At 45.8% G+C, this 27,847-nt stretch overlaps 7 protein-coding genes and 1 pseudogene across 15 annotated transcripts in view; 3 read left to right on the top strand and 5 right to left on the bottom strand.

Moving 5' to 3' along the window:
• Nucleotides 1–82, top strand: part of LOC143327961 (echinoderm microtubule-associated protein-like 6) — a 53,190-nt gene extending 53,108 nt beyond the window's left edge. For all 4 annotated transcript variants that reach the window (XM_076742675.1, XM_076742673.1, XM_076742674.1 and 1 more), the window contains one exon: nt 1–82. This exon is cut by the window's left edge and continues 2,156 nt beyond it. The gene's annotated coding sequence lies outside the window, so the exon portion shown is untranslated.
• A 1,030-nt stretch (nt 83–1,112) lies between these two features.
• Nucleotides 1,113–1,674, bottom strand: LOC143327976 (histone H2B 1/2-like). Its single transcript, XM_076742709.1, has one exon. It carries the CDS (start codon nt 1,620–1,622, stop codon nt 1,254–1,256), a length of 369 nt encoding a protein of 122 aa, XP_076598824.1. The 5' UTR covers nt 1,623–1,674; the 3' UTR covers nt 1,113–1,253.
• Nucleotides 1,675–3,074: 1,400 nt separating this feature from the next.
• LOC143327974 (histone H3) lies at nt 3,075–3,501 on the bottom strand. The gene has a single exon (XM_076742707.1). The coding sequence runs from the start codon at nt 3,499–3,501 to the stop codon at nt 3,091–3,093; it is 411 nt and encodes a 136-aa protein (XP_076598822.1). The 3' UTR covers nt 3,075–3,090.
• A 341-nt stretch (nt 3,502–3,842) lies between these two features.
• On the top strand, nt 3,843–4,229 carry LOC143327975 (histone H2A-like). The gene has a single exon (XM_076742708.1). The coding sequence runs from the start codon at nt 3,843–3,845 to the stop codon at nt 4,227–4,229; it is 387 nt and encodes a 128-aa protein (XP_076598823.1).
• A 1,464-nt stretch (nt 4,230–5,693) lies between these two features.
• On the bottom strand, nt 5,694–6,293 carry LOC143327971 (histone H1 pseudogene; annotated as a pseudogene).
• Nucleotides 6,294–7,315: 1,022 nt separating this feature from the next.
• Nucleotides 7,316–9,567, bottom strand: LOC143327977 (histone H4). Its single transcript, XM_076742710.1, has one exon. It carries the CDS (start codon nt 8,656–8,658, stop codon nt 8,347–8,349), a length of 312 nt encoding a protein of 103 aa, XP_076598825.1. The 5' UTR covers nt 8,659–9,567; the 3' UTR covers nt 7,316–8,346.
• On the top strand, nt 7,717–16,860 carry LOC143327963 (NLR family CARD domain-containing protein 3-like). Its single transcript, XM_076742682.1, has 12 exons — nt 7,717–7,775; nt 10,326–10,398; nt 10,579–10,704; nt 10,797–10,934; nt 11,059–11,172; nt 11,427–11,505; nt 11,661–11,889; nt 12,051–13,857; nt 13,940–14,113; nt 14,272–14,445; nt 15,508–15,554; nt 15,715–16,860. The coding sequence occupies exons 3-12, from the start codon at nt 10,616–10,618 to the stop codon at nt 16,251–16,253; spliced, it is 3,390 nt and encodes a 1,129-aa protein (XP_076598797.1). The 5' UTR covers nt 7,717–7,775; nt 10,326–10,398; nt 10,579–10,615; the 3' UTR covers nt 16,254–16,860.
• A 1,219-nt stretch (nt 16,861–18,079) lies between these two features.
• Nucleotides 18,080–27,847, bottom strand: part of rtn4b (reticulon 4b) — a 30,934-nt gene continuing 21,166 nt past the window's right edge. For 5 of the 6 annotated variants that reach the window (XM_076742690.1, XM_076742687.1, XM_076742688.1 and 2 more), the window contains 6 exons: nt 23,331–23,538; nt 22,519–22,657; nt 20,724–20,793; nt 20,528–20,574; nt 19,389–19,447; nt 18,080–19,250 (listed from right to left, as the gene is read on the bottom strand). In XM_076742690.1, coding sequence (XP_076598805.1) covers nt 19,208–19,250; nt 19,389–19,447; nt 20,528–20,574; nt 20,724–20,793; nt 22,519–22,657; nt 23,331–23,538 — 566 coding nt within the window. In that variant the 3' untranslated portion in view covers nt 18,080–19,207. Of the gene's footprint in view, nt 19,251–19,388; nt 19,448–20,527; nt 20,575–20,723; nt 20,794–22,518; nt 22,658–23,330; nt 23,539–27,212; nt 27,482–27,847 lie in introns of those variants that run through there. The other variant, XM_076742693.1, reaches the window with a different exon arrangement.

Below are 27,847 nucleotides of genomic sequence, written 5' to 3'. Positions count from 1 at the left end.
TCTGTCTGGTGCTACACTGAGAATGTTCAAACTCATCCAACACAGATGAAACATTTTCTTTGCTGCTGCTTTTTGTTTTAAAGACATGAAACATCCAAAGCCTCATCGTCACGAAACATCTGAGGATGTTCGAGGAATATTTATGGAAATATCTAAATGTCATTTATGCCTAATCTACAGTGTGGACGACTTTCTGTGTCTGAACCGTTGAATATTAACTGTTGTGAAAAGTGTCAAAAGAGTCTGTTTGTGTAAAGATGAATAGAAGAAAAAGTCCCAGAAGTCACCTGGTTCGTTGAGTCATTCACTGTCGACGCGCTGGATTTCCTGAGGTCCCTGAAGTAATCACCGAGTTTCCTGCATCGCTGATAGATTCATGGTCACGAAAAGCTGAGGGCTCGCTAGTAAAATGAAACTTAACGTGGCCGGAGAGTTTTAAAGGAGCGCGTCGTGTATTTTTGAGGATTTTAGCTCCATAACTTGAATCAGTTTCCTGTTTGAGCTGCTGACTCACCTTCGGATGTACAGCGTGTTTGTGCAGAGTGCATGTGTGCTGTGATTCTCCGCCAAGCTGCAGATTCTCGTTTATTACAAGACAACAAACAAAAGGAAAAAAAAAACTATACAGAAGCCAAGAAATGAAAGGCTGAGAGATGCAGACAGAAACGATGCTCAGATGCATGAATTTATTTTTAAAACAAAACATGTTCGTGGACGATTGAGGAGATTTTCTGCTGCGAGTTCAGTTCACCGGTTCATTTTTATACCGAGCTGTGAGGTTGTGATCAGTGTGTCTCAGTGTATTAACACATTAAATGAGAGAAATGAAAAAACTGCCTCTTATTTATTTTGTGTCGTTAGGCAAAAACAAGCTTTTCTCTTTAGCTCGAGTCTGTTGTGGACCACGCGAGAAAAAAAAAATGAAATTGTCACATTTTTCACATAAAAGTTTAAACGAACCTGAAAACTTCAGAGACAACGTGAAAACAGAATCGGCAGAAAACTAAAACCAAGCAGGGTCTGAACACTGGAGGAGGGTCTGACTGCCTCACTCGGACCTGTTCTTGGCGTTCTGTGTTCCAGTCAGTGACGTTTCTGGTTCTTACCTTCAGCTCAAGGTTTGGTTTCCTGCTTCTTCTACTGAACTTGCAGTTCAAACACGTGGATCTTTAACCACTCGTGTTCAGGAAGCAGCTCTCAGGTGAAGTGTGTGGCTCTTAAAAGAGCCTTTGGGTTCTTGGCGGTCTGCGGGTTTACTTGGAGCTGGTGTACTTGGTCACAGCCTTGGTGCCCTCAGACACGGCGTGCTTGGCCAGCTCTCCGGGCAGCAGGAGGCGGACTGCGGTCTGGATCTCCCTGGAGGTGATGGTGGAGCGCTTGTTGTAGTGAGCCAGACGGGAGGACTCCCCGGCGATGCGCTCGAAGATGTCGCTCACGAAGGAGTTCATGATCAGCATGGCTTTGGAGGAGATGCCGGTATCGGGGTGGACCTGCTTCAGGACCTTGTAGACGTAGATGGCGTAGCTCTCCCTCCTGGTTCTTCTCTTCTTCTTGCCGGTCTTGGTGGCCTTCGACACGGCCTTCTTTGAGCCTTTCTTAGGTGCTTTCCCGGGTTCAGGCATGTTTGCTTTGATTCGGTTCTCAGTGAACTGATGAACTTCCCACCGCAGACCACAGCTTATCTTTGGGCCTGATGCAAACGACAGTCTGCTGTTGCTCGCACAGGATTGGCTGAGACGTGCCTGTGACGGAGCATGCGCCAGCCTGACCCGAGTTTAAACCGATCGATCATGTATTGATGGATTGTGAGACGTCACTGCGGTTCATCCTCAAAGTCTCTTCTGACCGTCCGGGCAACAATCTTAATGATTTTCCCAAAAATGTGAAATATTTCTAATCCAAGTAGGCGTAAATTACACATCCGTAATCTTTCTCAGAATCAGACTGTATTGATTCTAAGAAATGGTTTTATGCAGATATAAACTGTGAATAGAATAAAAAGCAACATCAATACACACAAGTACGACTTCATATTAAAAAGTGTCCTGATTAAACGGTCTCTGGTCTTCACAAAGACAATAAATGCAAAAATCACAGTTTCAACAAAACAAGATAAAATAACACTTTATTAATTATTTACAGGAGAAATGTGGGTGTTACAGACAGCAGAGACTAAAAGAAGTCATTAAAAAAGACAAACACAGCTTTTCATTCTCATCCTTCTTCTTTGTTGTACATATTTTGTGGTTGTCTGTGTGTTTAACAAACGGATCGTTTCCCAAACTGGGATCAATAACCTCACAAACTCCTGTGATTTACATGGTATCTGCACTGCTGCATTACTGGACATATGGTTTATTGTTTACATTATTTATCATCCAGAAGTGCACACATTTTTGTGTAAATATCTGTTTATATTTATATTCTTAGTTAGATTGTATTTTTATATTATTATTAGCAGTGAATTAAACTCAACTAAATATACAGATATATAATGTGTATTCTAAAGTATAATACACATAATAATAATAATAATAATAATAAGTGTATTATACTTTAGAATACACATATATCTGTATATTTAGTTGAGTTTAATTCACTGCATTTTTTGCTACTTGTTTACACTTTGTCTGTTTGCTACTGCAACAAATTATTTCCCAATAAAGAAGCAGTCTAAAGTCTAAAGGAACCGTCTAAACCTAAACCTAAGCCTAAATCTAACAGAAACTTATGGAATTAAAACTAAAAACAGTGAAGTGACGCTACTTGTCGCACAGCACGAGCTCTGTCCTCACTGCTGCTGAGGACGTATTTGAGGACTGTGAATCTGCTGCTCAGACGTTTCAGACGTTGATGTGTCTGATGGGAGTTTAACATCAGGAGCTTTAAAGTTTGTTTTAACTTCTGTGAACTGAATGTAAAATAAACTGGGATAATTAAATATGAAATCCAGCTGCACATAAAGGATCGAACACGTTTTTGACTTCTGATAAATAATTAAATGACATTTTCGGGAAGGCGCTCTGAAGTCAGGGTGTTGTGGCTCTGAAAAGAGCCTTTGTGTTGTGGTTAAACTGGTCTCAGGTCAGTTTAAGCCCTCTCTCCGCGGATGCGGCGGGCCAGCTGGATGTCTTTGGGCATGATGGTGACCCTCTTGGCGTGGATGGCGCACAGGTTGGTGTCCTCGAACAGACCCACCAGGTAAGCCTCGCTGGCCTCCTGCAGCGCCATGACGGCCGAGCTCTGGAAGCGCAGGTCGGTCTTGAAGTCCTGAGCGATCTCCCTGACCAGGCGCTGGAAGGGCAGCTTGCGGATCAGCAGCTCGGTGGATTTCTGGTAGCGGCGGATCTCCCTCAGGGCCACCGTACCGGGCCTGTAACGGTGAGGCTTCTTCACGCCGCCGGTGGCAGGGGCGCTCTTACGAGCAGCCTTGGTGGCCAGCTGCTTCCTGGGGGCTTTGCCTCCGGTGGATTTACGGGCAGTCTGCTTGGTTCTTGCCATTTTCACTGCTTTCTTTGAACAGGATCGAGTGTGAGGAATACTGGAGATCCGCCGCTCTTAAACTGTGGACCAGCCGTGACCCGTGACGCGGGTTCAGACCTCCGGCTCCTGATTGGTGCGGAGCTCAGCACCGCCTGGTGGCGCGACCCCTGCCCGAATCTGCGCTGTTTATTGGATGGAAATCCGTTCAAATTGAGCGCCAAAAGGAAGCGCGGGCCGCCCGCTGCTGGACCAGTCCTCTGGTTGGTCTGACAGGGGCCCCTCCTGCAGGCCCCGCAGACATAAAAAGAAGCGTTTTCTGCTTCAGCGTTACATCTGTTTAAGTCCAGAATACAGAAAAGATGAGTGGCAGAGGAAAAACCGGAGGCAAGGCCCGCGCCAAGGCCAAGACCCGCTCCTCCCGGGCTGGGCTCCAGTTCCCCGTCGGCCGTGTCCACAGGCTGCTGAGGAAGGGAAACTATGCGGAGCGTGTGGGTGCCGGGGCGCCGGTCTACCTGGCTGCCGTGCTGGAGTACCTGACCGCTGAGATCCTGGAGCTGGCTGGAAACGCCGCCCGCGACAACAAGAAGACCCGCATCATCCCGCGTCACCTGCAGCTGGCGGTCCGCAACGACGAGGAGCTCAACAAGCTTCTGGGCGGAGTGACCATCGCTCAGGGCGGCGTGCTGCCCAACATCCAGGCGGTGCTGCTCCCCAAGAAGACCGAGAAACCTGCAAAGTCCAAGTAAACCCGCAGCCGCTGACATCAGCCCCAAAACGGCTCTTTTAAGAGCCACACACTCCGTCTGAACAAGAGCAGAGTTTCACAAACCTAATGATGTTCACAACAATCGATTAATAAATAGGATTAATAAGGTCCCGTTTTGTATTTCTGAAACGTGTGTCAACACTTTATTGATCCCTTTTGGGGAAATTGAAGTGTTGCAGCAGCAGTTAAAACCATTGAACAGGAGGACTAAACACTGCAGGTTGTGAGAAAAACGCGTCAAAGTTTAATAAAACACGTGTTTACAGCTGCTGTGCTAGATTAAGATAATATACAATGATAATAATATACAGATTAACAATAGGATCAAGAGTCTCCTCGTGGTGCTGTTTAGCTGAATATTAAATAATGAAGGTTAAATTGGTGGAAATTCAAATAATCGAGATTACAGCTAGAATCAAGAGGAAACGATGGTTTCAGTTTAATAATGAAGGAAAATATCAAAATACAGAAGCTGCTTCACCACCAAGAGCAGCAGTTTATGAACGATTACCAGGCAAATATGACAGTGATGAAGTATTCAGATCCTTTACTTCGAGGAAAGTACTAAAATACTCCCAACTACAACAACAAAATCCTTCCTGAAACTTCAACCAAAAGTGTGTGAAACTACTTTATATCCTGTTAGTTTAATCTACAGCGGTTCATCCTGTTCTATGAGATGTAGTTGAGTAAAAACTACAATATTATGTCTGAGATGTGGTAAAGTAGAAGTACAAGTAGCATAAAATATGAAAGTAAAGTACCCCTTTGTGATCAGTACAGTACTTCAGTAAATGTACTTAGTTACTCCACAGTTGAAATGGTTCATTAGGGCCACAGATGGTGTACTTTTGTGATTCAGTACAGTACTTCAGTATGAATGAATGACAACGATGGAAGAAGTATTCAGATCCTTTACTTCTAGGATAGTACTAAAATACTACTACTAAGTACAACAAAAAAGTCCTGCATTCCAAACCTTCCTGAAGTATTACTGAAGTATTACTGTGCTGTCCTGTGAGAACCATGAAGACATGAAGGAAGAATTCAACCTGACAAGTAACGAGTAACGTCTGAGCTGTAGTGGGGTAGAAGTATGAAGTACCACAAAAAAGGTACTGGAAAGTAAAAGTACCTCTTCGTGATTCGCACAGTACTTCAGTAAATGTACTTCATTACTTTGCACCACGTGTGTTTAGTCGTAGTAGTTTGTGCTTCAGTACAGCAGCTAACTGGACCGTTCCTGTTCTGGACCAGACGTGTGTGTGTGTGTGTGTGTGTGTGTGTGTGTGTGTCGGGGGTTAAGATGACAATACTTTTTTATTGTTTTATTGTATTTTGCCGCTAATGGCCACCGTCAGACTCAGGGGGGATCGGGCTCTCTCAGTTGGGGTTGGGGGCTCTTAAAAGAGCCTTTTTGTCGGAGTATTTCTCTACTTTCAGCTTACTTCTTCTTCGCTGGTGCTTTCTTCGCTTTGGGCTTTGCCGCCTTCTTCGCCGGAGCCTTCTTGGCGGCAGGGGCCTTCTTTGCCACCTTCTTGGGGCTCTTGGTGGCCTTCTTCGGGCTCTTGGCAGCTTTCTTGGCCGCTGCTGGTTTCTTGGCCTTCTTCGGAGACTTCTTGGCGGCTGCTGGCTTCTTAGCCGCGGCGGTCTTGGTCTTCTTGGCCGCCGCGGGTTTCTTGGCTGCGGGTTTCTTGGCTTTAGGAGCGGCTTTCTTTACCGGCTTCTTGGCTTTCGGCTCAGCCGCCTTCTTGTTCATCTTGAAGGACCCAGAGGCCCCGGTCCCCTTGGTCTGGACCAGGGTCCCCTTGGCCACCAGGCTCTTGAGGGCGGTCTTGACGCGGGCCTTGTTCTTGTCCACATCGTAGCCTCCGGCAGCCAGCGCCTTCTTGAGGGCGGCCGCGGACACGCCGCTGCGCTCTTTGGACGCGGCCACGGCCTTCAGGATGAGTTCCCGGACGCCGGGACCGGTCTTCGGCTTGGAAACCTTCTTCTTGGCTGCTTTGGCCGGAGCGGCAACTGGAGCTGGGGCTTCTTCTGCCATGATGCTTCTCTGAGTCTGTTCCGCTGTGCAGTGACCTGAGCGACTGACCAGACTGTTCAAAAACCGCAGCCGGAGGCGGAACTTAAACACACCATGAGAACCGTGGAGACTCAACCCGGCGCGCGGCTTGCGGGCGAGTCATACCTGGCACTTGAGTGTGTTTCCTGAGGACGCGGTGTGTATGTGTGTGTGTGTGTGTGTGTGTGTGTGTGTGTGTGTGTGTGTGTGTGTGTGTGTGTGTAAGGGGGGGGGGGGTGCAGACAGCCGGTACCGGACCCGGGTCTCTTCATTCTGGACTCATGTGGAGCTCTGACGTTCTCTGCGTTTGTTCCTGGAGCTTCTGAACTTCACACATTCACAGCTGACCGGCGCCTCTCAGCGGCTTTTCTCTCTCTTATCTCTGCCAAAATTATTAAAAGAGCAAATCCACTGCTGATCAGTTTGCCACAAACTGACGTTATTCTGCGGGCAGTAAACACACTGATGGAGGCTGAAGCTGCCACAGCTTCAGGTTCCCTTTCGTACACGTGCTACGGACTAAATGATAAATATTATACAAACAAAACCACGTGTGCAGTAACAGGAAGACACCTGCGAGCGTGCACAAGCACCCTGGACAGTTCCCACACCTTTTACCTGTTCTCACACATACCGGAAACACCTGTCTGTCTGCACTGAACTTATAACAGCAGCGAGAAATGAATGAACGAATGATGCATTGCACTGTCACGTGGCCTCTCTGTAGTTAACATTGAATAATACAAAGCAGAAACAGGAAAAACATTAAAACTAAGTTTAAAATGACACGTTGATAAATTTAAAGAGGTGAATGTTGTAGGTGTTGAATGTAGAATGTTTTTTATGTTTTTCTGTAAACACTGAAGATTCCTTCATGTTGGGCAGGTGGCAGCATGTGATGTGTATTAACTGACATACTGAGGTGAAAAAGTACATACATATTATTTCATATCACACATCATACGTCAGTGTCTGTAGTCCAATCCAACAACAACAACAATAATAATAATAATTTTTGAGATATGGCATTTTAATTATGACATTAATGAAGTGAATCATTTGAGCCAAACTTTACAAACCTTCAGCTGGAACCTTTGAGAGGACTTTGACAGGTTTAGTCTGTCCATGACAAAGTAGGCCAGGCTTCTTTAAACCACCTGGAGGTCAAACAGCCCTCAGGTTTATTCAACATTCAAACTAAATGTTAGTGCACTCCGAATCATCTAACAGAAACAATGGGAGCTTTATTTTATTTTATTCCAGGTACAATACTTCTCACGCCAGTACGAATGTTTTACTTGTAAATGTACGTATTACTACCACTACTTGAGATCTGAATACTTCAGCTGTTGATGATACTCGGAACGTAATGTGACTTTATTTTGAAAGTGTGCTTTTCCGGTTTGAGTCAAGTTTCGCTTTGACTCTTCGTCGCGTCGCATCTCCCTCGGTCTCCATTTAAAGGTTTGTAAACGACGTTTTTCACTTTGACTCTCGGACGTCTTCAGTTTCGTGTCCGTGTTTCAGTTCAGTAGAACAGAAGGAGTTCACAGCGGCTCTGTTAAACACTGAGGAAGACTTTCCTCCTTCAGCCTTCGGAGCGCAGTACCGACTCGGTGTTCTCACATCAGACAGCAACATTCATCTTCTTCGTGAACCAAAGCAGTAACTAGTTTTGTCTCAGTTAATTAAAGGTTCGGGTCTAAAGCGGTCTTGTTGAAGGAACGTGTTAATATGCTGTGTTGGGCTCACTGTGACGGGGAACACCGGAATGATGTAACCAGCATCAGACTGTCTGAAAAAAAGAGAACATTCATACGTTTACTGCTGTGAAGTGTCTCTTGGAGTCTGGAAGTATGTGTCAATCAGTCTGTCAATAACGTATTCATATCAATCATGTATTCAATGTGTTCACATTAAATCTGTTTAACGTCACAGTTCTGTTAGAACATGGTCTCGTAGGAGCGGAGCTCTTCCAGTCTGGCTGTGCGGTCCTGAAAAGGACCTTTTGGTTGAAGGTTTGGTCTGAGCCAGTTTAGCCACCGAAACCGTACAGAGTGCGGCCCTGCCTCTTCAGGGCGTAGACCACATCCATGGCGGTGACGGTCTTCCTCTTGGCGTGCTCAGTGTAGGTGACGGCATCACGGATCACGTTCTCCAGGAAAACCTTCAGCACGCCGCGGGTCTCCTCGTAGATCAGGCCGGAGATGCGCTTCACTCCACCGCGGCGAGCCAGGCGACGGATGGCGGGTTTGGTGATACCCTGGATGTTGTCTCGGAGGACCTTGCGGTGACGCTTCGCGCCTCCTTTGCCGAGTCCCTTTCCTCCTTTGCCTCTTCCGCTCATCTTTACTCCGTAGAAGTCTGATGCTCGATGTCTTCCAGCGTTTGTTTCCTGAGATTTAAATCCTGTCTGAGGACGTGGGAGAAAACAGAAGCGGCCAGTTTCTTCTTCTGGGGTCTTATTGAAGGCTAATGATTAGATCTTTGGTACGTTAGCACCACCTACCGAACAACACCGTGAATCAGGGACAACGTGGACAAGGTGTTTGAAAGAGGCCATTGCGTAATTTTCTGGAGGTGGGGTGGGGTTGTAGCACCAGTTTTTATTTTCATAAAGTGGATAATATAAGTAAATTGTCGATTATTTTAAGTTATCCAATAAGAAAATACGCAACACCACCAACAAAAACACATTAATCTGATCCCCCTCCCCTGGAGAAGACTTGGTTGCACCCAACCCAGACTTCCCCACCTTTGATACCGTTCCATGTAAGAGCAGTGGGCTCTAGTGATGGGAATTCCGGCTCTTTTAAGAGAGCCAGTTCTCACGGCTCGGCTCTCATAAAAGAGCCGGCTCTTTTGGCTCCCAAGTGGCTCTTCAGATTTTTTGTTGCTTAAATTTGTTTATTACCAAAATAATGTAAAATTTTATGTAAAATTAATTACTAATGTGCAAAACATAGTTTATATCAAATTTTACTGCATTTCCTGCAGTCACTCATTTTCTCACCTTTCCAGCATTTTGTCTGTCGCAGCTGTGTGTGTGTGTGTGTGTGTGTGTGTGTGATGTGCGCGCGCGCTGTGTCTGTACCCCCCCCCCCCCCCGCTCCTCCCCCTCCTGCTCAGTGCGTACACACAGAAGCCACCACACATCATGCATCATGTAGTTGACCAATCACGTGCAGCTTGAATGGAAAAAAAGTCGAGAAAAAAACAATAAAAAAACCCAAAGCGGCTCCTACTCCGGCTCCCAGGCAGGAGCCGGCTCCGATCGTTCACTTCAAAGAGCCGGCTCTAAGAGCCGTTTCGTTCACGACCGACACATCACTCGTGGGCTCAAAACAGAGCAGAAAAGGAGGAGGTGGCGAAAGGTTACAAACAATTTTAAACTGTGACGGGTCAACAAGTAAAAGAAGGAAAAACCTCTGTGCTAAAGGAGGTATGCTGCTGTAACGGCTTTAACACTCTTAAGTCAAATAACTCAGTGATTTTTGTTTGCTGTTGAACATATCATGTTGTTCAGGTGTGTGTCTTTGCCTTGTGTAATTTTTTTTTCTTTTCTATACTCCCCCTCTGGACTGTCTTCAATGGGATGAAATCGCAACCCCTCCAATGTTTAACCCAAAGTTACGCCTTTGTATGAGGCTATATGAGACGTTAATCAGGGACAAGGTGTCTCCTCTATGACATTTCTAAGAAACATAAAAGTACCTTGAAATTGTACAAAGCTACAGTTTCAACAACCAGGATGTGACTGAATGAATCAGCAGACATGAATGCAGGTTTCTGTCTGTGTCTTTGTTTCTCCCTCACTGCATTCGTTTATCCCATAACAAACAGTCCATAGTCCTTTTTTTCTTTACTTCTGGCAGGGCCGCCCTCAGCACGTCATATCACAACTACTGTTCAGTGGAGACGCTGCTGAGGAGAAATGATGTGGCGGATGAATGAGTGTGGACCAGTTGTCGGTGCTGATCAGTGGAGGACTGATGCTTTGTGCTCTGCTCTCAGTGTTTCCTCCACAGATGAAGGTAGAAGGTCTCTGGGAGCGGATGTGGATGTGAATTCAGCAGCAGCTACAGAGGTAACATGATTGATATGGGATTATTGATTAGCTGCCGCAGCATGTTCTGACTGGATACAGTTTATTGGAAAAGAGGAACAATTCAAAGGTTGAAGAGCTTTTCAGAGTCAGTCAAGTAGAAGTTGTTTGTTTGTCATGTGACTGAGAGGAATGATGAGAATAACGTGTGCGCTCTCCCAGCAGGTTGTGGTGTTGGTGTGACGGTGTGGACTCAGCTATGCATCAGTGTGAGGACAGACAGGAGGGAGTCCGTCCCCCTAAAGCCTCTCAGTGTGAGGATCAGGACAACCAGACCAAAGCTCAGAGGTAAGAGGAACATCTCATCATGTCAGAGGTCAGCACTCTGATCACTCCATCATTATTCACACTCAAAGCTCTGTGTGTGTGTTGTGTTGAAGTCCAGAGCAGGAGCACACGCCAGGCGCTCCTGGACCAGGACCAGGACCTGGACCAGCACCTGGACCCAGCTGTGTGTCCATGAAAAGTGATTCGTCCATGGAGTTACCTCTTCTTTTCAGAAAATCTGCTGATGGAAAGTAAGAATTTAAAACTGGTAGAAAGGCATCTGTGACACAAAGATAGTTGTTTTCTGTGTTAAAAGATTGAGATTTTCCCCAGTTTTTTCCAACATACACTTCATCTGTGCTGCTTTTGTTTCAGGATCCAACAGCAGAGACCAGACTCTGCTGAACCCAGTTGTCTGTCCCTCAAGAGCGCCCAGTCCGAGGACCGTTTGATTGACTTTAAAGGACGACCTCCGTGTGCTGCTCAGATGTAAGCTGTAACTGACAGAAAGAGTTTGGTTTGGCTAGAAAAAAAACTGGTTCATGAGTGTGTGTGTGTGTGTGTGTGTGTGTGTGTGTGTGTGTGTGTGTGTGTGTGTGTGTGTGTGTGTGTGTGTGTGCGTGCAAACAAAGCTGTTTGGGGTCTTTGATGATCCTGTTGGCCTTGTTCCTGAGGTCCTCCATGGATGGCTGCTTTGTCCTGGTGATGTACTGAGCAGCTAATTCTTCATGACTCCTTCACAGCGTCGACCAGGAGAGCTCAGAGGTTCCCAGTGGTCAGTCTGCCCAGCAGCATCAAACACACCTGGACTCCATATTCATGGTCTGTACCAACAACAACTTTTAGGTCAACTGTCTTCACAATGATCTCCACGTTGCACGTTTTAGACCAGTGGACTGTCAGTCTGTCCAACACGGATCTGATGTTTGGTTCAATGTTTATTGTTTGATTGTATCATTCATAATATCCTGTTCCAGCTGCTGGAGGAGAACATTGTCTCTTTTGTGAAGAACGAGCTGAAGAAGATGAAGGCAGTTCTGAGTTCAGATTACCCAGAATGCTTAGAGAGTCATAGGGAGGATGAGGAGGTGTTGAACAGTGAAGATGAAGAGCAGAGGAGGGGCAGCAGAGAGGCATTTGTGAAGATCACACAGCACTTCCTGAGGAGAATGAAGGAGGAGGAGCTGGCTGACTGTCTGCAGAGTGGTAAGAGGATTTCTCTAAAGACTGAACATGTTGTATAAATGAGACGTTCACTGACGTGTCAATGTGCAGGTAAACAGCATTCATGTACAGATTCATGCACCCATCCTTTGAGGAAATATGTCCTTTGACTTATTGATCTTCTTTGTTTTGTGTTCTTTCAGGAAATCCTGTTCCAGTTTATTGCCAGCGTAAACTAAAATCTAACCTGAAGGAGAAGTTCCAGTGTGTGTTTGAGGGGATCGCTAAAGCAGGAAATCCAACCCTTCTGAATCAGATCTACACAGATCTCCACATCACAGAGGGAGGGACTGGAGAGGTCAATGATGAACATGAGGTCAGACAGATTGAAACAGCGTCCAGGAAACCAGACGGTACAGAAACAATCAGTCATGAAGACATCTTTAAACTTCCACCTGGAAGAGATGAACCAGTCAGAACAGTGATGACAAAGGGAGTGGCTGGCATTGGGAAAACAGTCTTAACACAGAAGTTCACTCTGGACTGGGCTGAAGACAAAGCCAACCAGGACATACAGTTCATGTTTCCATTCACTTTCAGAGAGCTGAACATGCTGAGAGAGAAAAAGTTCAGCTTGATGGAACTTGTTCATCACTTCTTTCCTGAAACCAAAGAAGCAGGAATCCGTAGGTTTGAAAAATCTCAGCTTGTGTTCATCTTTGATGGTCTGGATGAGTGTCGACTTCCTCTGGACTTCACCAACAATGAGATCCTGACTGATGCTACAAAGTCCACCTCCATGGATGTTCTGCTGACAAACCTCATCAAGGGGAAACTGCTTCCTTCTGCTCGCCTCTGGATAACCACACGACCTGCAGCAGCCAATCAGATCCCTCCTAAGTGTGTTGATATGGTGACAGAGGTCAGAGGGTTCACTGACCCACAGAAGGAGGAGTACTTCAGGAAGAGGTTCAAAGATGAGGAGGAGGCCAACAGAATCATCTCCCACATTAAGACATCACGAAGCCTCCACATCATGTGCCACATCCCGGTCTTCTGCTGGATCACTGCTACAGTTCTGGAGGATGTATTGAAGACCAGAGAGGACGGAGAGCTGCCCAAGACCCTGACTGAGATGTACATCCACTTCCTGGTGGTTCAGTCCAAACTGAAGTCCATCAAGTATGATGAAGGAGCTGAGTCAGATCCACACTGGACTCCAGAGACCAAGGAGATGAATGAGTCTCTGGGAAAACTGGCTTTTGAGCAGCTGCAGAAAGGAAACCTGATCTTCTACGAATCAGACTTGACAGAGTGTGGCATCGATATCAGAGCAGCCTCAGTGTACTCAGGAGTGTTCACACAGATCTTCATAGAGGAGAGAGGACTGTACCAGGACAAGGTGTTCTGCTTCGTCCATCTAACCGTTCAGGAGTTTCTGGCTGCTCTTCACGTCCATCTGACATTTTTTAATTCTCAATTCAATCTGCTGTCAGAAGAACAATCAACCTCCCCGAAGTCTGAAACAAGACAAGATGAATCTGCAGAGACAAACTTCTACCAGAGTGCTGTGGACAAGGCCTTACAGAGTCCAAATGGACACCTGGACTTGTTCCTCCGCTTCCTTCTGGGTCTTTCTCTGCAGACCAATCAGAACCTTCTACAAGGCCTGCTAACACAGACAGGAAGTAGCTCACAGACCAATGAGGAAACAGTCCAGTACATCAAGAAGAAGATCGAGAAGGATCTGTCTCCAGAGAAAAGCATCAATCTGTTCCACTGCCTGAATGAACTGAACGACCGTTCTCTAGTGGAGCAGATCCAACAGTCCCTGAGATCAGGAAGTCTGTCCACAGATAAACTGTCTCCTGCTCAGTGGTCAGCTCTGGTCTTCATCTTACTGTTGTCAGAAAAAGATCTGGATGTGTTTGACCTAAAGAAATTCTCTGCTGCTTCAGAGGAGGCTCTTCTGAGGCTGCTGCCAGTGGTCAAAGCCTCCAACAAAGCTCTGTAAGTACAGACAGAGTTGGATCTGTTCACCTCAGTTTTTCCACAGGACATGAAAACTTCTATTGTCCTTCTCACTTTTCAGACTGAGTGGCTGTAACCTCTCAGATAGATTCGTTGAAGCTCTGTCCTCAGTTCTCAGCTCCCCATCCTGCAGTCTGAGAGAGCTGGACCTGAGTAACAACAACCTGCAGGATTCAGGAGTGAAGCTGCTCTCTGCTGGACTGGAGAGTCCACAATGTACACTGGAGACTCTCAGGTCAGGATTCATTCATCAGCCTTCATTCATATCGTTTTCTGTCTCACTCTGTTTTTGGAGCTTGAATTATCAGAGAGCTACCAGTAATATTTCCAGATTCTTCCAGCCCTTTCAGTCCTCTCAGATCTCATGATGTGTGTTGTTCGGTGTGTTTGCAGGCTGTCAGGCTGTCTGATCACAGAGGAAGGATGTGCTTCTCTGGCTTCAGCTCTGAACTCAAACCCCTCCCATCTGAGAAAGCTGGACCTGAGCTACAACCATCCAGGAGACCCAGGAGTGAAGCAGCTGTCTGCTGGACTGGAGGATCCACGATGGAGACTGGGCAGTCTCAGGTATGGAGAGCCGTACGGTTACCGTTTTGAAACAGGGCCACACCTGTCACTATTAATATCCTTGTTGAACCTTCCCATGACGTCAACACCACAAAACCTCCCCCTTTAGCTGTACGGGGTTGGTGCAACTTGTTTCACCACTAATAACCACATTAATGTCTTCTTAACAAAACCTTCAAAGTTTCCAAATAGTAATCAGAATGCACATAAATTAAAAAAGCCAAATGTGGGTAACATAACAAACTGTAGGGAACTGCAGCCACTCTTATTTTAATCTAAAGATGAATGATCAGTGCTACGTCTCACAAACCTCTGTGCATGAGAGTAATGAAATCGACCCAGCTGTCCACTAGAGGACAGCGTTTCACTGTCAAGATGTGCCTTGACCAGGCGTGAAAAGTCTGCGTGTGTGAAGGTGAAGTACCTGCAGGGGCCGATAGTGATGGAGCAAAGGAAAGGTGTACGACACCTATGTCACGTACTAAACTTACATAACATACATCACATATATCACATATTTAACATATGTAACATACTTAACATACTAACTTATGTCACATAATGTATCTCTCATGTAACTTACACCGCATAAGATAAGATAAGATAAGATAAGGTAGGACTTCATTGATCCCACACCAGGGAAATTTAGTCGTTACAGCAAGCAGGTTCCAAAAAGCAGGCACAGTGGCATAAAGAGGTCAAAATAAATGTAGAAGTATACAAGATACAGAATAGAAAAAACAACTGTGTCTGTGTACATTTGTACAGATGATTAAAAACAGTAAATGCCAAAGAATCCTACTGCCATAAAAAAATAAAGTACTACTGCTAGTAGTCTGCTTGAGAAAAGCTAACTACTGACATGACATGTATTGTATTACACCTGAGAAAAATACTATTTCACTTGGGAAATAGTGCGTCTGCCATGTCTCACGGCGAGCAGCTGTCGCTCTGTGCCTACGTAACGTACGTCATGTATGTCGCATATTTAATGGATGTCACATACATGACTTAAGTTACATGTAAAACGTGACACTAACACTGTGGACCCCCCCCTTTCAGGGTGGAGCCTGCTGGAGTCCGATGGTTGAGACCAGGTCTGAGGAAGTGTAAGTGTGTCTTTAATTTGACTGATGAAACACACATTGAACCATCTTCAAACTGTGACATCACTCATTCAGATCTCTGATGTCACCATCAAAGTGTCGATCAGTGAACAGGTGATCGATCAATAACTGCAGCTGTGTTCTGGTTTGTTTTCCCCGTCAGATTCCTGTGAACTCACACTCGACACAAACACAGTGAACAGAAGCCTCAGACTGTCTGACGACATCAGGACGGTGACGTACGTGAAGGAGGATCAGTCGTACCCCGATCATCGTGACAGGTTTGACGGGTGGCCTCAGCTGCTGAGTGGAACTGGTCTGACTGGTCGCTGTTACTGGGAGGTGGAGTGGAGCGGACTGGTCTATATAGCAGTGAGTTACAAAGGGATCAGCAGGAGAGGAGACGGGTATGACTACAGGTTTGGAAGGAATGATCTGTCCTGGAGTCTGGAGTGCTCTGACGACGGTTACTGTGTCTGGCACAACAACAGAGGAGACGTCACCCCCTCCCCCGTCTCTAACAGAGTGGGGGTGTATGTGGACTGTCCTGCCGGCACTCTGTCCTTCTACAGAGTCTCCTCTGACACACTGATCCACCTTCACACCATCTACACCACCTTCACTGAACCCCTTTATCCCAGCTTTGGGTTGGGGTTCTGGTCTAACAGGTTTGGGTCTTCAATGTCTCTGTGTTCTCTGTAGGAGGGAGGGTCTCCCCCTGTGACCCCACTCATCTTTGGGCAGTGACGTTATAGGACCGTCAAAAAACTGGCCAAAATGATGCTCGAATACCCCTTCAGGGAGACATCAGAGAGACAGAGGCCCAAACAGCATGTGGAGCCGCAATATCGAATATTTCCACATGTAGCTCTGGAATCGTTTTCTTTGGACATCGTGACAGGACAGACTTAAACATGTCGGACCTCGACAGACTTTACTGGTTAAAAAAAAAACTCAAAAACTCACTAATTCATTCAAAGTTAAAATATTTATTGATACCAGCAGGGATGCTGAAGTGCGACTGAACTCAGAACTCTATGTGAAGTAGATAATGAAGTCTATACTGTGTGTGTGTGTGTGTGTGTGTGTGTGTGTGTGTGTGAGTGATTGCTAGTCATGTCACGTGATGAACAGTGAACTGGACTCCTGTGATCCTCGCTGTCGACCTGTTGTGAGGCTACCTGAGGACGTGAGTTCGTGGCGCTAAAACTCATCGACGCTCAAATATAAAGGGAATAAAAACCTGCTGATACTGATGTTAAAATGTATTTAAGTGTAAACAAATATTAAACTTTGAGTCTAAAACTGACTTTTGCCGAGTTGAATTGTAAAATGTCTTCAAGTTCAGCATCTGTGGAAAAATGATTTGTAAAGTTTGTAAAGTGCCAAAAAGAAAAGAGGAAGTCAGGAGCGACGAATGAAAACAGTGACGCTGTTTGACGGTTACAGACAGAAAGGAGTTAAAAACTCTTTGTGAGATTATGATTTTAGACCTGTAAGACATTAGTATGAGATAATAATGTCAACATTTTGTTTCAGAAAGTTACAAATTTAACAAAGTATTTAGTCATTTTGGCTTTGATATGTACGTGACGTCAACATGATTGACAGTCTAATAATCATGACGAGTCAGTTTCACTCGATGCTTCAAACTTTGGTTTAGAAAGTACGAGTTTTACATTTTATGTGTTTCTTAACTACTTATTATCTTCAATCCGTGACTTTGTGTCTCATAATTGTAACCGCGTCAGATTTATTTATTTTTTTTTTTTTTTATTATTATTATTTTTTAAGTATGCTCAGTTTTGGTTTACTGGGTCAGTGTCAGACTTTAACTACGTCACGCTGGACGCTGTCCGTTATCAGAAACCAGTCCAGGGATGCGCCTCACTTTCTGTGATATGTGATCTCTCTGTTCACTTCTCGATTAGTAGATTATCTAACGAGTACTTTGTCTGTTGTTCTGATGTTTTTAAAAATGTTTGAACAGTCTGAAAGTTTAGTCTGAATCATTTTCACTCGTTAAACATAAAACCGCTGAACTAACATCAGATAACTGATGAAGTAATGTTTCTTTACTGTAACCGCAGAGAAGAAATGACTTTCAACACGTGGGCGATGAGAAACGTTTGAGAAATCAACTTGAACTACAACAGAAACATGATCTCTAAGATTCACCTTCAGCGACTCATCAGGGCGACGGCAGAGACGAACAGGCGAACATGTTGTCAAACTCTTTCTGGTTTAGTCACGACGAGAGCAAGTGAGCACTGGGTCCTGATCATGACCCCAGAACAGGCTCTCACATCATCATCCTAACCCATTTTGAATCTCACAACTCAAAAGTTGACTTTCCATTACAAAACAAAGCATTTTGCTTTCAATCACAGAATTATGACGTGCTCACATTTTTGCCTGCGAGAATCCAGTTTTCGTTCATCGCTTTCTTTTCCCGGTGGAGATGAGCTTCCGTAGTTAGCCGTCTGAAGCTAACAGAAGCTAACGAACAGACGAGCAGGAGGCGGGACTTTCTTCATCTAGAAGCTTTATTGATAATTGTTTACATCTCACAATGCATTCCACAAACACGGCTCCCAGCTGGGAGCTTTTTATCGTCACAATTGAAGTATGAAGTTTATCATTCACAATTATACTTGCATAACAAACAAATGCTCGAAGGTTTCTCAAAGTCACATCAAGTTGCAACTTTATTAAGATATTGGCTCCACAGACAGTATGGTTATTTTTTCTTTAAATCCCCTTTTTTTTTTTTCACTTTTTAATATTTTATCAGATGTGGATGAATGTAAACGTGTTTCTTCCAGAGTTTTTCATTACTAGACAGCTGCGATGACATGGAAATAACGACTTTATGTAAGTAATGTGTTTTATTTGTCTGGCAAAGGTTCTCTAGATGTTTCTAGCTAGGGTTACTCAGAAGCGATGAAGTTTTTAAATGGTAGTACAACCCCCCCACCCCCCCACCCCACTTCTCCCGCCGCCTCATCAGGAGTCAAAGACGTCGCTCAAAATTCGTCACGTCGAGGCGAAACCACGCAGCAGGTTAGCGAGGAAACGAGCTCCGAGCTTCAGGGACACGACAGTAAAATCACAAAATACTTCTAACTCAGTAATCATAGCAAAAAAGAAAAAGAAAAATACAAATGAGGAGCTGCTTGCCGCTCGCGCTCATCTTCAAACGGCTGACGAAGAAAAAAAATGTCTCCGCTCGGCTCGACAGCGGCAGGAACAGAAAAAAACTCAACATGACGAAAAAAAAAAAACACGAAGGAGCATCTGACCTCCCACGATGCACTGGGCGGGAGAGGGAGGGTTAATTCAAAACGAAGACGTGTTTCTGTGAGTCTCAGCGCGTCTCACAGAAACAAAATGGTGGAAAAGAAAAGACGCTGAGTGTCGTCGACCTCGTGTGGCGGCGCTCCGCTGAACCCTGCTGCCGCTTCTCCAGAAAACACACACAAAAAAAGGAATTCTGAACTGGAAAAAAGGTGTTTTTATTATTTTGACAAAGTTAGAAGGGCTGCATCCACGCCAGACCCCTCCTCTCCTCCTGCAGCCTGCCTTCACATCCACCCCCTCCCCTCCAGCCATCTTCGTCAGGACTTCCTGAATCCAAACTCCCACTTTCCGTTGCTTCACTCGGTTTTGCGTTTCATTCCGGGCACCTTCGCCTGGATCCTGCAGGACGACACGAGTCAGAGACGAGTCAGAGAGACGAGTCAGAGACGAGTCAGAGACGAGTCCTCACGAGAATCAAATGAAAAGCAAAACGATTCAAAGTCGTCTCCACGTGGACAAAAGGACAAAACTACTTACTTTCCAACGACATCTTTCACCTGGTTGTTGACCAGAGCCAGGTAGTGGTCGATCTGAGTCTGAACACACACACACACACACACACACACACACACACACACACACACACACACACACACACACACACAGAGTTACAATGATGACCCTCAGCACCAACCTCCAATCATCATACTTTCATCAGTCATGTGATCTGCTGTCAAAGGCAAACCTCACATCTTCCACATTAATCCTGTTCCTCCCAAAAAGGGACAGAAGTATAAAAAAAAAATCATTGGAACAACATGAATCTGGATTTTTAAAGTTTCATTTCTTTAAAATGTTGTTCTGCAGCTTCCTGTCATTAATCTGTTTACTGAACGACAGACATCTGACAATACGTTTCAGTGCTGGAAGAAGTTCTCAGATCCTTCACTTAAGTAAAAGTACCAGTACTTTCATGTAAAATTACTCTATGTATGTACACACTGTATTTACAGGTAAATGTACATGAAGTATCTCGAGTACTCGTTTGGCAGAAAACTAATATAATCAATGAGTTTGTTCATACTGAAGCATCGATGTTGGAGCTGCTGCAAGTGGAGATACTTTCAAATACTTCACATACAGTTAGCTAGTTTAGGGGGGCCCAACCTGCGGGTCTGGCCCCTGCAAGGGGTCACCAGATCAATCTGAGGGGTCGTCAGATGTTTTCAGCTTCTTCTTTTTTTTTTTTTTTTTTTTGGTCTTTGGGCCTCAAACAATAATTCAACAACTCTGTTCTTCTCTGCTTTGTGTTCTGTGGCTTTTGTGTATTTTTCATGTAAAATCTTAATCTGTAAAAGTATAAAGTAGCATAAAAGGAAAACCTCAAGTACCAGTACTTCATTTTTGTATGACAGTGCAGTACCTGAGTAAAAAATACGCTGATGTTTTATTTTCACGCTAACAATCAAACATCTTCTCAGCTGAATGTGTTCAATGTGTTTCGACTCAGTTTAGTTTGATGAAGTCTAATTAAACAGCAGCACAAACGAGTTTGATGGAATGTATTCTTAAATGGCTGCTGATGCTTTTGCTGATCCTCCATCACTCCCCCCTCCCTCCACCAAGGTTTACCTTTGCAGGAAATGATGTCATTGTGTTCAGACTGTGGGTCTCACCTGGTGTTTCTCATAGATGATCGGGCAGCTGAACGCTCCAATCAGACCTGAAGAAAAAGGAGAAAGCTTGAGTTATCAGGGATCAGATGGAGAAAAAGTAAACGTTAACATCCTCCACACACAAGGTTTAAATCAACGGCTAAAGCCTCGAGGGATGATGGGAAATGACGGCTTCACGTCAGCACGTGTGACTCACCCAGAATGAGGAGAGTGAGGCCGTTGAACAAGGCACCGACGTAGGTCAGGATCCACATCAGCACCGCGAACTGCAGACAAACAGAACACGTCAGAGCGTCAAACAAGAGAGAAACACGCCGGCGCTCGTCTGCTTCAGGGGTCAAAGGTCAGCGCTGCCTCTTAAGAACCGTCAGTGTTGTTAAAGCTGAAGAGATCAGAGCGTTTGATTTATTCACTGTCAGGATGTGAAGAAAACCTTCTGCTGTTCCTTTAACTGCTGCAAACAACAGACGATTAATGAAGAGAATCAAAGCGCTCGGATCAATACCGCTGACAGGTTCCCCTCAGGGATCAATCAAGTTTCACCTCTTCTCTTTATTCGCTCTCATAACTGCAGCAGGTTGAAATGTGTGAACAGAGAGAGCAAACAGACTCACAGAGGAGCTGAAAACTGATCTGAACAAAGGCCCAAAAATCAAGATTCAAGTCATCAAACTGAGTCAAACTGAGACTTGAACGGTGTTTGAATATAACATGACGGTTTTCTGCTCGTGTTGATGATGATGAAGATGGCGGCTAGAGAGGAAGGAGGTCAGGTGTGTGACGTCAGGCCGAGAGGCAGGCTGAATATGTGCGACGCTCGACGACCTGCTGGTGTGGCTGTGAACATTCAGCGCTGGCGGAAATTAACCAGAGGAGTAACAACCACATCCCAGAATCCCTTCAGACGCACGCGTTTGGAATCCGCCGAGCGTTTCTAACATTCCTGAGGCTCAAACTTCGTCCTGATCAGATCAGAAGAATCAGACTTTTTTACCCTCTTAGGGAATCTGGTGGGCTGCCTGAGCTGCGTAACGCTCTGACCGACTCAGTGTTTCTGTATTTGGACTGCAGGTCGGGGGGTGCAGGGAGGTGACGACAGGCCTCTGACAGCTGCACTGCTCTCACTGCAAGTGGAAACCAGTATGTCACAGCACCAGTCCAACGCTGGGACACGCCGTCTCATTCGGTGGACATATATATAAGAACATAGATCAATACTGAAGACATGGAAGCCATGAGAGGACGCGTGTGGAGTTAAGTGGAAACAAAGAAAAGCGTAAAAGTCAAATGAGTTTCATGTTTCGGATTCTTCGGCCATCTTTAGCTCCGCTGGCGTTCGGTCAGCTTCATGAGGTCGTCACCTGGAGCGATTCTCCAACTGCCTTGAAGGAGTTCTCAAACATGCCGAGCCTTGATTGGCTGCTTCTCTCCTTCACTCATCTCACTCATCTGAAAAATACAGTGGTTCCACCTGTTGACTGAGACTGATTGCAGGTGACGACCTCCTGAAGAACCAACAGTAAAGCAAACAGTGTGAATGTTCCCTCGTTTGGTGTCTTGATGATGGTGGAAACGCGTCCCTCCTCAGTCTCACACAGGTATTAAACTGACTAAAGCACACCTGGAACATCTTACAGGAACCACAGAACCTTTTAGGCGATAAGGACCCAGAGGACTTCCCCAAAGGCCACTAGAACCTCAATCAATCTCCACTAGAACCTTCAAGGATTCTTCCTGTGGAAGCAGGAGATCCTCATTTTCAACACTCGTTATGTTTCTACGGTAATTTATTCACGTTTGTCAATGAATTCCTCACAAATTAACAAGCGAGGAGCAAAAACATGTTGGAAACAAAGAGGTTTTTCCTTTTTCCTCCTGATACGTTTCCTGCGTTTCCGTTTCCTGAGTCTTTAAATCCTCCTCCAGCTCTCTCTCCTTTATTTTAATGATCATTTCTGGGTCAAATCAGTGGAAATCAAAGTCATTCTCACCTTGATGGAGTCGACCAGGTCCTCGACCAGGAACAGGCGCCTCAAATCACCGATGGTCTTGTTGAGTTTGGCCAGAACCATGTCGCTGTACTTGTGGACCATTTCCTCAGACAGCGCCACCTCCTGGTCCAGGTACTGCCTGAGAGGGTTAAAGAACAGGTGATGATGAGGAGGAGATGGAGTTTTACTTCAAAACATCGCATCCACTGCTGAGTTTGAGCCAAATGTTTAATCACATGTGTTTCAGGCTCATTCAGGATTCTGAATTTCACCTCAGCGGAAAAAAAGGAAATCCAGCTTCTTTCATTCAGCTTTCAGTCCTCTCACTGAGGCTGTAAAACTCTGAAATCTGTAGAAATAAGTCTGTTATTCGACTCTCTGAGCAGACTTTTCTCCATCTTACGTTAATCTGAGCTAATTGGCTGCTAATGTGGCGTGAGGTCAGTTTGAAGGCCAGCAGGTGAAACCACAGTAAGAAGGTTTTGTCAAACAGCCAAGAAGGAGGATGAAGGAATAAAGGAGCAGACGTGGAAGCAGCAGGTTCAGAGTAAACAATCCACCGTGTGCACGATCCTTCTGAGGATGATTCAGTGTGAGCTCTGACCTCCTCACTGCTCATTCTTTGCTAAGAACGGAAATAACACAAAATGCTGGAAGTTCAATTTTAAACCATCAACATACAGAATAAAAAAAGGTCGACTGAGCTGCACAAGCACCATAACACCAGAAAGCAGACGAGCTAAAGATGCTCTGAACGTTTCACGCTCAACTTTCCTCAAATGAAATCCACAGACGCTCCTGCTGGTACTCACTTGAATGGGTGACCCTCATCTGACTTCTGGATGGCCTGCAGGATGCCTTTGTATATCCTGAAGCAGATGGTGACTGAGAGCAGAGCCAGGCCGATGTAGGAGCAGACGCTCACGATGCTGCACACCATCAGCGAGAGGAGGAGCAGCAGGGAGGCGCCGAACACCACGCCCGTGGTCTTCACATCACGCCAGTAGAGGAGATCCACCACTGCAGGAGGAGGACAGATGGTTAGTGTTGATCAGTGACAGAAGTGGCTGAGCTCCACTTTATGTCCTCAGATGAAACCTGCTGTGCAGCAGCTGAAGTGAGTCTGAGCCGAGTCTTTCAGTAAAGGTATTCATTCATTATTACAATCTAAATATTTGACTTGCAGCTCAAATACCTCTCTCACATCTACTGTCTGATAATTATGGGTACAACCCCCCCCGCTCTGGTAGACCAATCGCTGCTGGCTGATGTGAAACGCATCACTGCCTGTGCAGACACTTGGTTCACACATACACACTGCGGCTGAGAAAACAACGTGCTCTTTGTTTTCCATCATCTTTAACAATTAACCAGCTACTGATCGTCAGCATGCTCAGTAAGAGATGAAGCAGTGAACGTGCTTCTGCTGCTCGACACTGAGACAGACAGAAGACGAGGGACACAGTGATTGGGAATAACGAGAAACTCACAGATCGATTTGTTTTAGCTTCAGAGGAAACGTGAAGCCGGTCTGACGTGAAGAGTGAGCGTTCAGTTAACACGAGCTCAGGGAAACGTTTCAAACACTGTTTGTTCTGTCAGCTCCAACTCTCTGCTTCAGCTCTCCGTCCCGTCACATGGCCGCTGCATGTGATTGGGTGGAGGTGGAGCGTCTTTAAGTCCGTCTCCTCCATCACTGAGCCCTGTGGTGCAGCTCTGCTGGGGGTCAGAGGTCACGCACTGTCAGACTCACCCAGACTTTTAAAACCCCTGCAGGAGGAAACTCGCTGCACTTCTGACTCAAACCTCCTCCTCGCTCTGCCGGCTGGATCGCCTTCTGCTTTTCACCCCCATGAAACACTAACGGCCTCCAAGTGATGTAACCGAGGTCGTCGGCTTTGACTTGCATGAGACTTATTTTAGTGAGACTCAGAGTCTGATTCAGATTCCTGCTGATAAACGCTGAAACTCGTTTGCTCTCCTCCCCGCTTCCTGTCCCTCCGCCAGGTTTTGATGAGCAAAATGGCCGCGAACAAGAGGGCTGAGAATAACAATAACGGCTGTTCTCGTGGAATCTGAAACTTTTTCCTGCCAAATGCAGAGTTTCCAGTTTGGCAGCATTTTACAGACGACTGTGATGAAACAGCGCGTTCCAGACTGCATGAAACGCATCTTCACGGCCGACGGGACAACGATAAACCAAAAGACTGATGAGACGATTGACAGAAAATTAATCATTCGAGTCGCTGTCAGAGTGAAACTGCTGATACATGTTTGGCTTTTGGACCGATAATCAGATAAAATCAATTTGTCCTTTGAGAAAACGTGATTGACATTTCATTGTTTTCTGATGTTTTATAGACTAAAAGAATCAAATGATCTGCAGCTTAACTGATGAAAATATTCATTAACTGCAGCCACATTTCCATTAAAACTGCAGGTTCTTGGCTCTTTCTGACAAACGGGGTCTGCAGGAGTCTCTTCGCCCTGTGAGGAGCTGCAGAGGCGGCCGGGGGTCGGACTCTGCTGGGAGACAGCTGAGCTCACGACCTGGTCCTGCACCAAGCATGCTTATGTTTCATCAGGGAATTCCAGGCAGGTCAGCGGACAATATTAGAAGTGAAGGAGTCCTGAGTTTCCTGCAGCCTCTGACGTCAGTCACGGTGGACACATGCTGTACTTTCTGAGCGAACGATGAGAAGGTGTCAAACATTTTCTGCCTCACTTATCAGAGCTGTAATAACTATGGACTCACTTTGAAATTCACCAAGCACATAATCCACATCTCCGACCATTAAAGCATAAAGAGTCTTGAGGTCTTGTATGTGTTCACAGATAAAGGAGCATTAAAATGCAAACTGAGGCTGCAGGCTGAGCGCCGATCTGTGCAGAGAGACAATGGCAGGTGCTGTGAGCGAGGGCGGCCATGTTGCTCAGCACACAGACTGACTGAGAGGCCACAATATGTTTGGCAGCTGACCAGAGTATTCAACAGCCAATAAAAGAGCTTATGAGGCTGAAAACCTCAAATCTGATTTCCTGTAACAAGGTGATGCCAAGTGGACAAATCCAACTGTCGACTTCAGCTGCAGGACACCGTTCACACGTTCACCGTTCACACGTTCACAAATCCACCATCCACAAAACAGATCATCACATAAAATGCTGAAAATTCTTTGTGTTCAGGACCATTGGTCCACGAGACGCCCTCTTGGACTTTACAGTATTTTTCATTGGCCTAAACAATAAATGTGTGTTGCAGCTAATAATCCTTTTCATTATCAATTAATAATTTGTTATAGGTCACAATGATCACAACTCCTCAGAGCCCAAAGTGATGTATCCCATTTAAGGCAGATGAACAGTAAAACTCCAGATTGGATTTTCAGTGTTGAGGAAAATGAACGCGTGTCTGGTGTTTCTGGTATGACGGAGAGCTCATTTCAACAGAAATCTAACCCCAAAACATCTTTCTGCTTCTCTTTATCTCATAATAAACTGAATGTTTTAGGTTTGTCATTGTTGTCAGACAAAAGGACACTTTGACCTGAGCGTCATTATTGTTTATGTCCATTGGAAAAGGCAGATTGAATTGATTTGTAAATGTGTAGTTTGTTGCTCCCTTACACGATGCAGCTCGTTGTTATCAGTTATCATCAACACCAATAAAAACCACCAAGGTCCATCAAACTGTGTTTACCATCAGCTGCTGTTATGTTCACACATAAAGTACATTCAGCCTCTCTGCTGCTCGGTGACCAACCATCTGCTCAGTTAATGACCACAGAAAACATCTGAAGCCTTTCATGGAGTATCTGGAGTTTTCTTAACGATGGTCCTTTTAAAGCAGCTCCTGCCTGATGACACGCGGAGCTTCCACTCATTCACACGGACTGAGCTGCAGTAAAGACGGCGCCTCTGAAGGGCGGCTTTAAACTGACTGTAACCCCCTGAGCTGCTTCTCTGGAGGTTATTCAGACACTAAAATCATAACAAACTGAGGGGATGCTTTCTCTTCTGGAGGCTTATTGAGCAAAGAGAGCGTAAACGTGGGCGTTGACAGCTAGCTAGACCGTTAGCTTACAGCTAGCCCTCCCCTCATCATCTGACTGCTCGGTATGCTAACGTGCTGCTAGCTCTGTTAGCATCGCGGTGGCAGCAGCTGTGCTCGTTGCTTTGACAGTGAGACATTGTCTGACCGTAACGACGTGGACCGAGCAGCCGACAAGCCAGGAGGAGGAGGGTCCGCGGTCCAAATGCGACTCCCTGGCTACATATGGTAGCAGGCGTGCTAGCATCGCCGGAGCCTGCCTAAAAATAGACCCTGCATCTCAGCTAAGTTAGCTAAACCCCGGCCGCTGATCTCGTTTCACTTCTCGCTATGTTTAATCACCGGCCCGATCGCCCTCTCTTCAACATGGTCAGCGTCCCAAAGCGTTTTATTATCGTCCTCGGGATGCCGTCTGGCAGCCTCCACTAACAGCCCTTTCCCCACCGCGGGGACAAAACGTCAAACCGTCCGGCATGACCTCCGCAGGCGGCCCCGCCGCCTCCAACCCTCCCGGGCTGAAGCCACAGTCCCGGTGCTCATGCAAACACTCCGTCACTCAGAAACGCCACATAACCGTAAGCAAATGCGATATGTAAAAGAGGAGAGAGACGGTCGGTAAACAAAAGATTATCACCACACTAACCCCGTTTGGCGTCCATCTTGAACCTCCGCTAAGCACACAGCAGCACGGCGGCTCCGCCTGGCTGACGAGAGGTGAGAGCGGGGGGGAGAGACGGAGAGGAGGAGAGGAGGAGAGACATGCGCAGCTCGGACGGATGGACGACGGCTCAAACACTGCTGTTACACTTTGCTTTGAGTCCTTTCTGTGACTGTGATGCTGTTTCTCCTTCATTCAAACAAACGACCGCAGAGAGAAAGCAGGCCTCCATCACCTCTCAGCAGGTCTCTAAACCTGCACAGACAGACAGACTGACGGACGGACGGACGGACCTCCAGCTGCAGGCTGCATGTGAGCAGATCTGTCTTTCATCCTTTGAAAAATGCTCCGTCTGTCTCTCCATCAGGCCCACTGATGAACTCATGCAGACTGGACTGCTGTGACCACCTCCTTCACAAGACCCAGCGGCTGTGAGCTGACCAGGACCGGAGGGAGACCACATGACACCTGCACTGGCTACCTGTTGGCTGTAGTGGTTCACGGGTTCTGGTTTAAGACCCACGGGGTCTTGCACTTTGACTGAATTTTCTTCTGTGATTAATAGTTTTATTAAACTGTCCTTTAGTCTATTCACTGAAACGTTTTTATTCAAACAAATG

Source organism: Chaetodon auriga, chromosome 11 (genome assembly GCF_051107435.1).
Source record: "Chaetodon auriga isolate fChaAug3 chromosome 11, fChaAug3.hap1, whole genome shotgun sequence".
Classification (NCBI taxonomy): domain Eukaryota; kingdom Metazoa; phylum Chordata; class Actinopteri; order Chaetodontiformes; family Chaetodontidae; genus Chaetodon; species Chaetodon auriga.
The sequence above is the reverse complement of the archived record's forward strand: the minus strand, read 5'-3'. Positions and strand labels throughout refer to the sequence as shown.

Bases quoted from the DNA above. Each gene is read 5' to 3' on its own strand.
- LOC143327975 (XM_076742708.1), top strand. From the start codon at position 3,843: ATGAGTGGCAGAGGAAAAACCGGAGGCAAGGCCCGCGCCAAGGCCAAG.
- LOC143327963 (XM_076742682.1), top strand. From the start codon at position 10,616: ATGCATCAGTGTGAGGACAGACAGGAGGGAGTCCGTCCCCCTAAAGCC. The intron at 11,506-11,660 runs GTCTGTACCAAC...ATCCTGTTCCAG, and splicing joins ACCTGGACTCCATATTCATG to CTGCTGGAGGAGAACATTGT. The intron at 13,858-13,939 runs GTAAGTACAGAC...CTCACTTTTCAG, and splicing joins AAAGCCTCCAACAAAGCTCT to ACTGAGTGGCTGTAACCTCT.
- LOC143327976 (XM_076742709.1), bottom strand. From the start codon at position 1,622: ATGCCTGAACCCGGGAAAGCACCTAAGAAAGGCTCAAAGAAGGCCGTG.
- LOC143327977 (XM_076742710.1), bottom strand. From the start codon at position 8,658: ATGAGCGGAAGAGGCAAAGGAGGAAAGGGACTCGGCAAAGGAGGCGCG.
- LOC143327974 (XM_076742707.1), bottom strand. From the start codon at position 3,501: ATGGCAAGAACCAAGCAGACTGCCCGTAAATCCACCGGAGGCAAAGCC.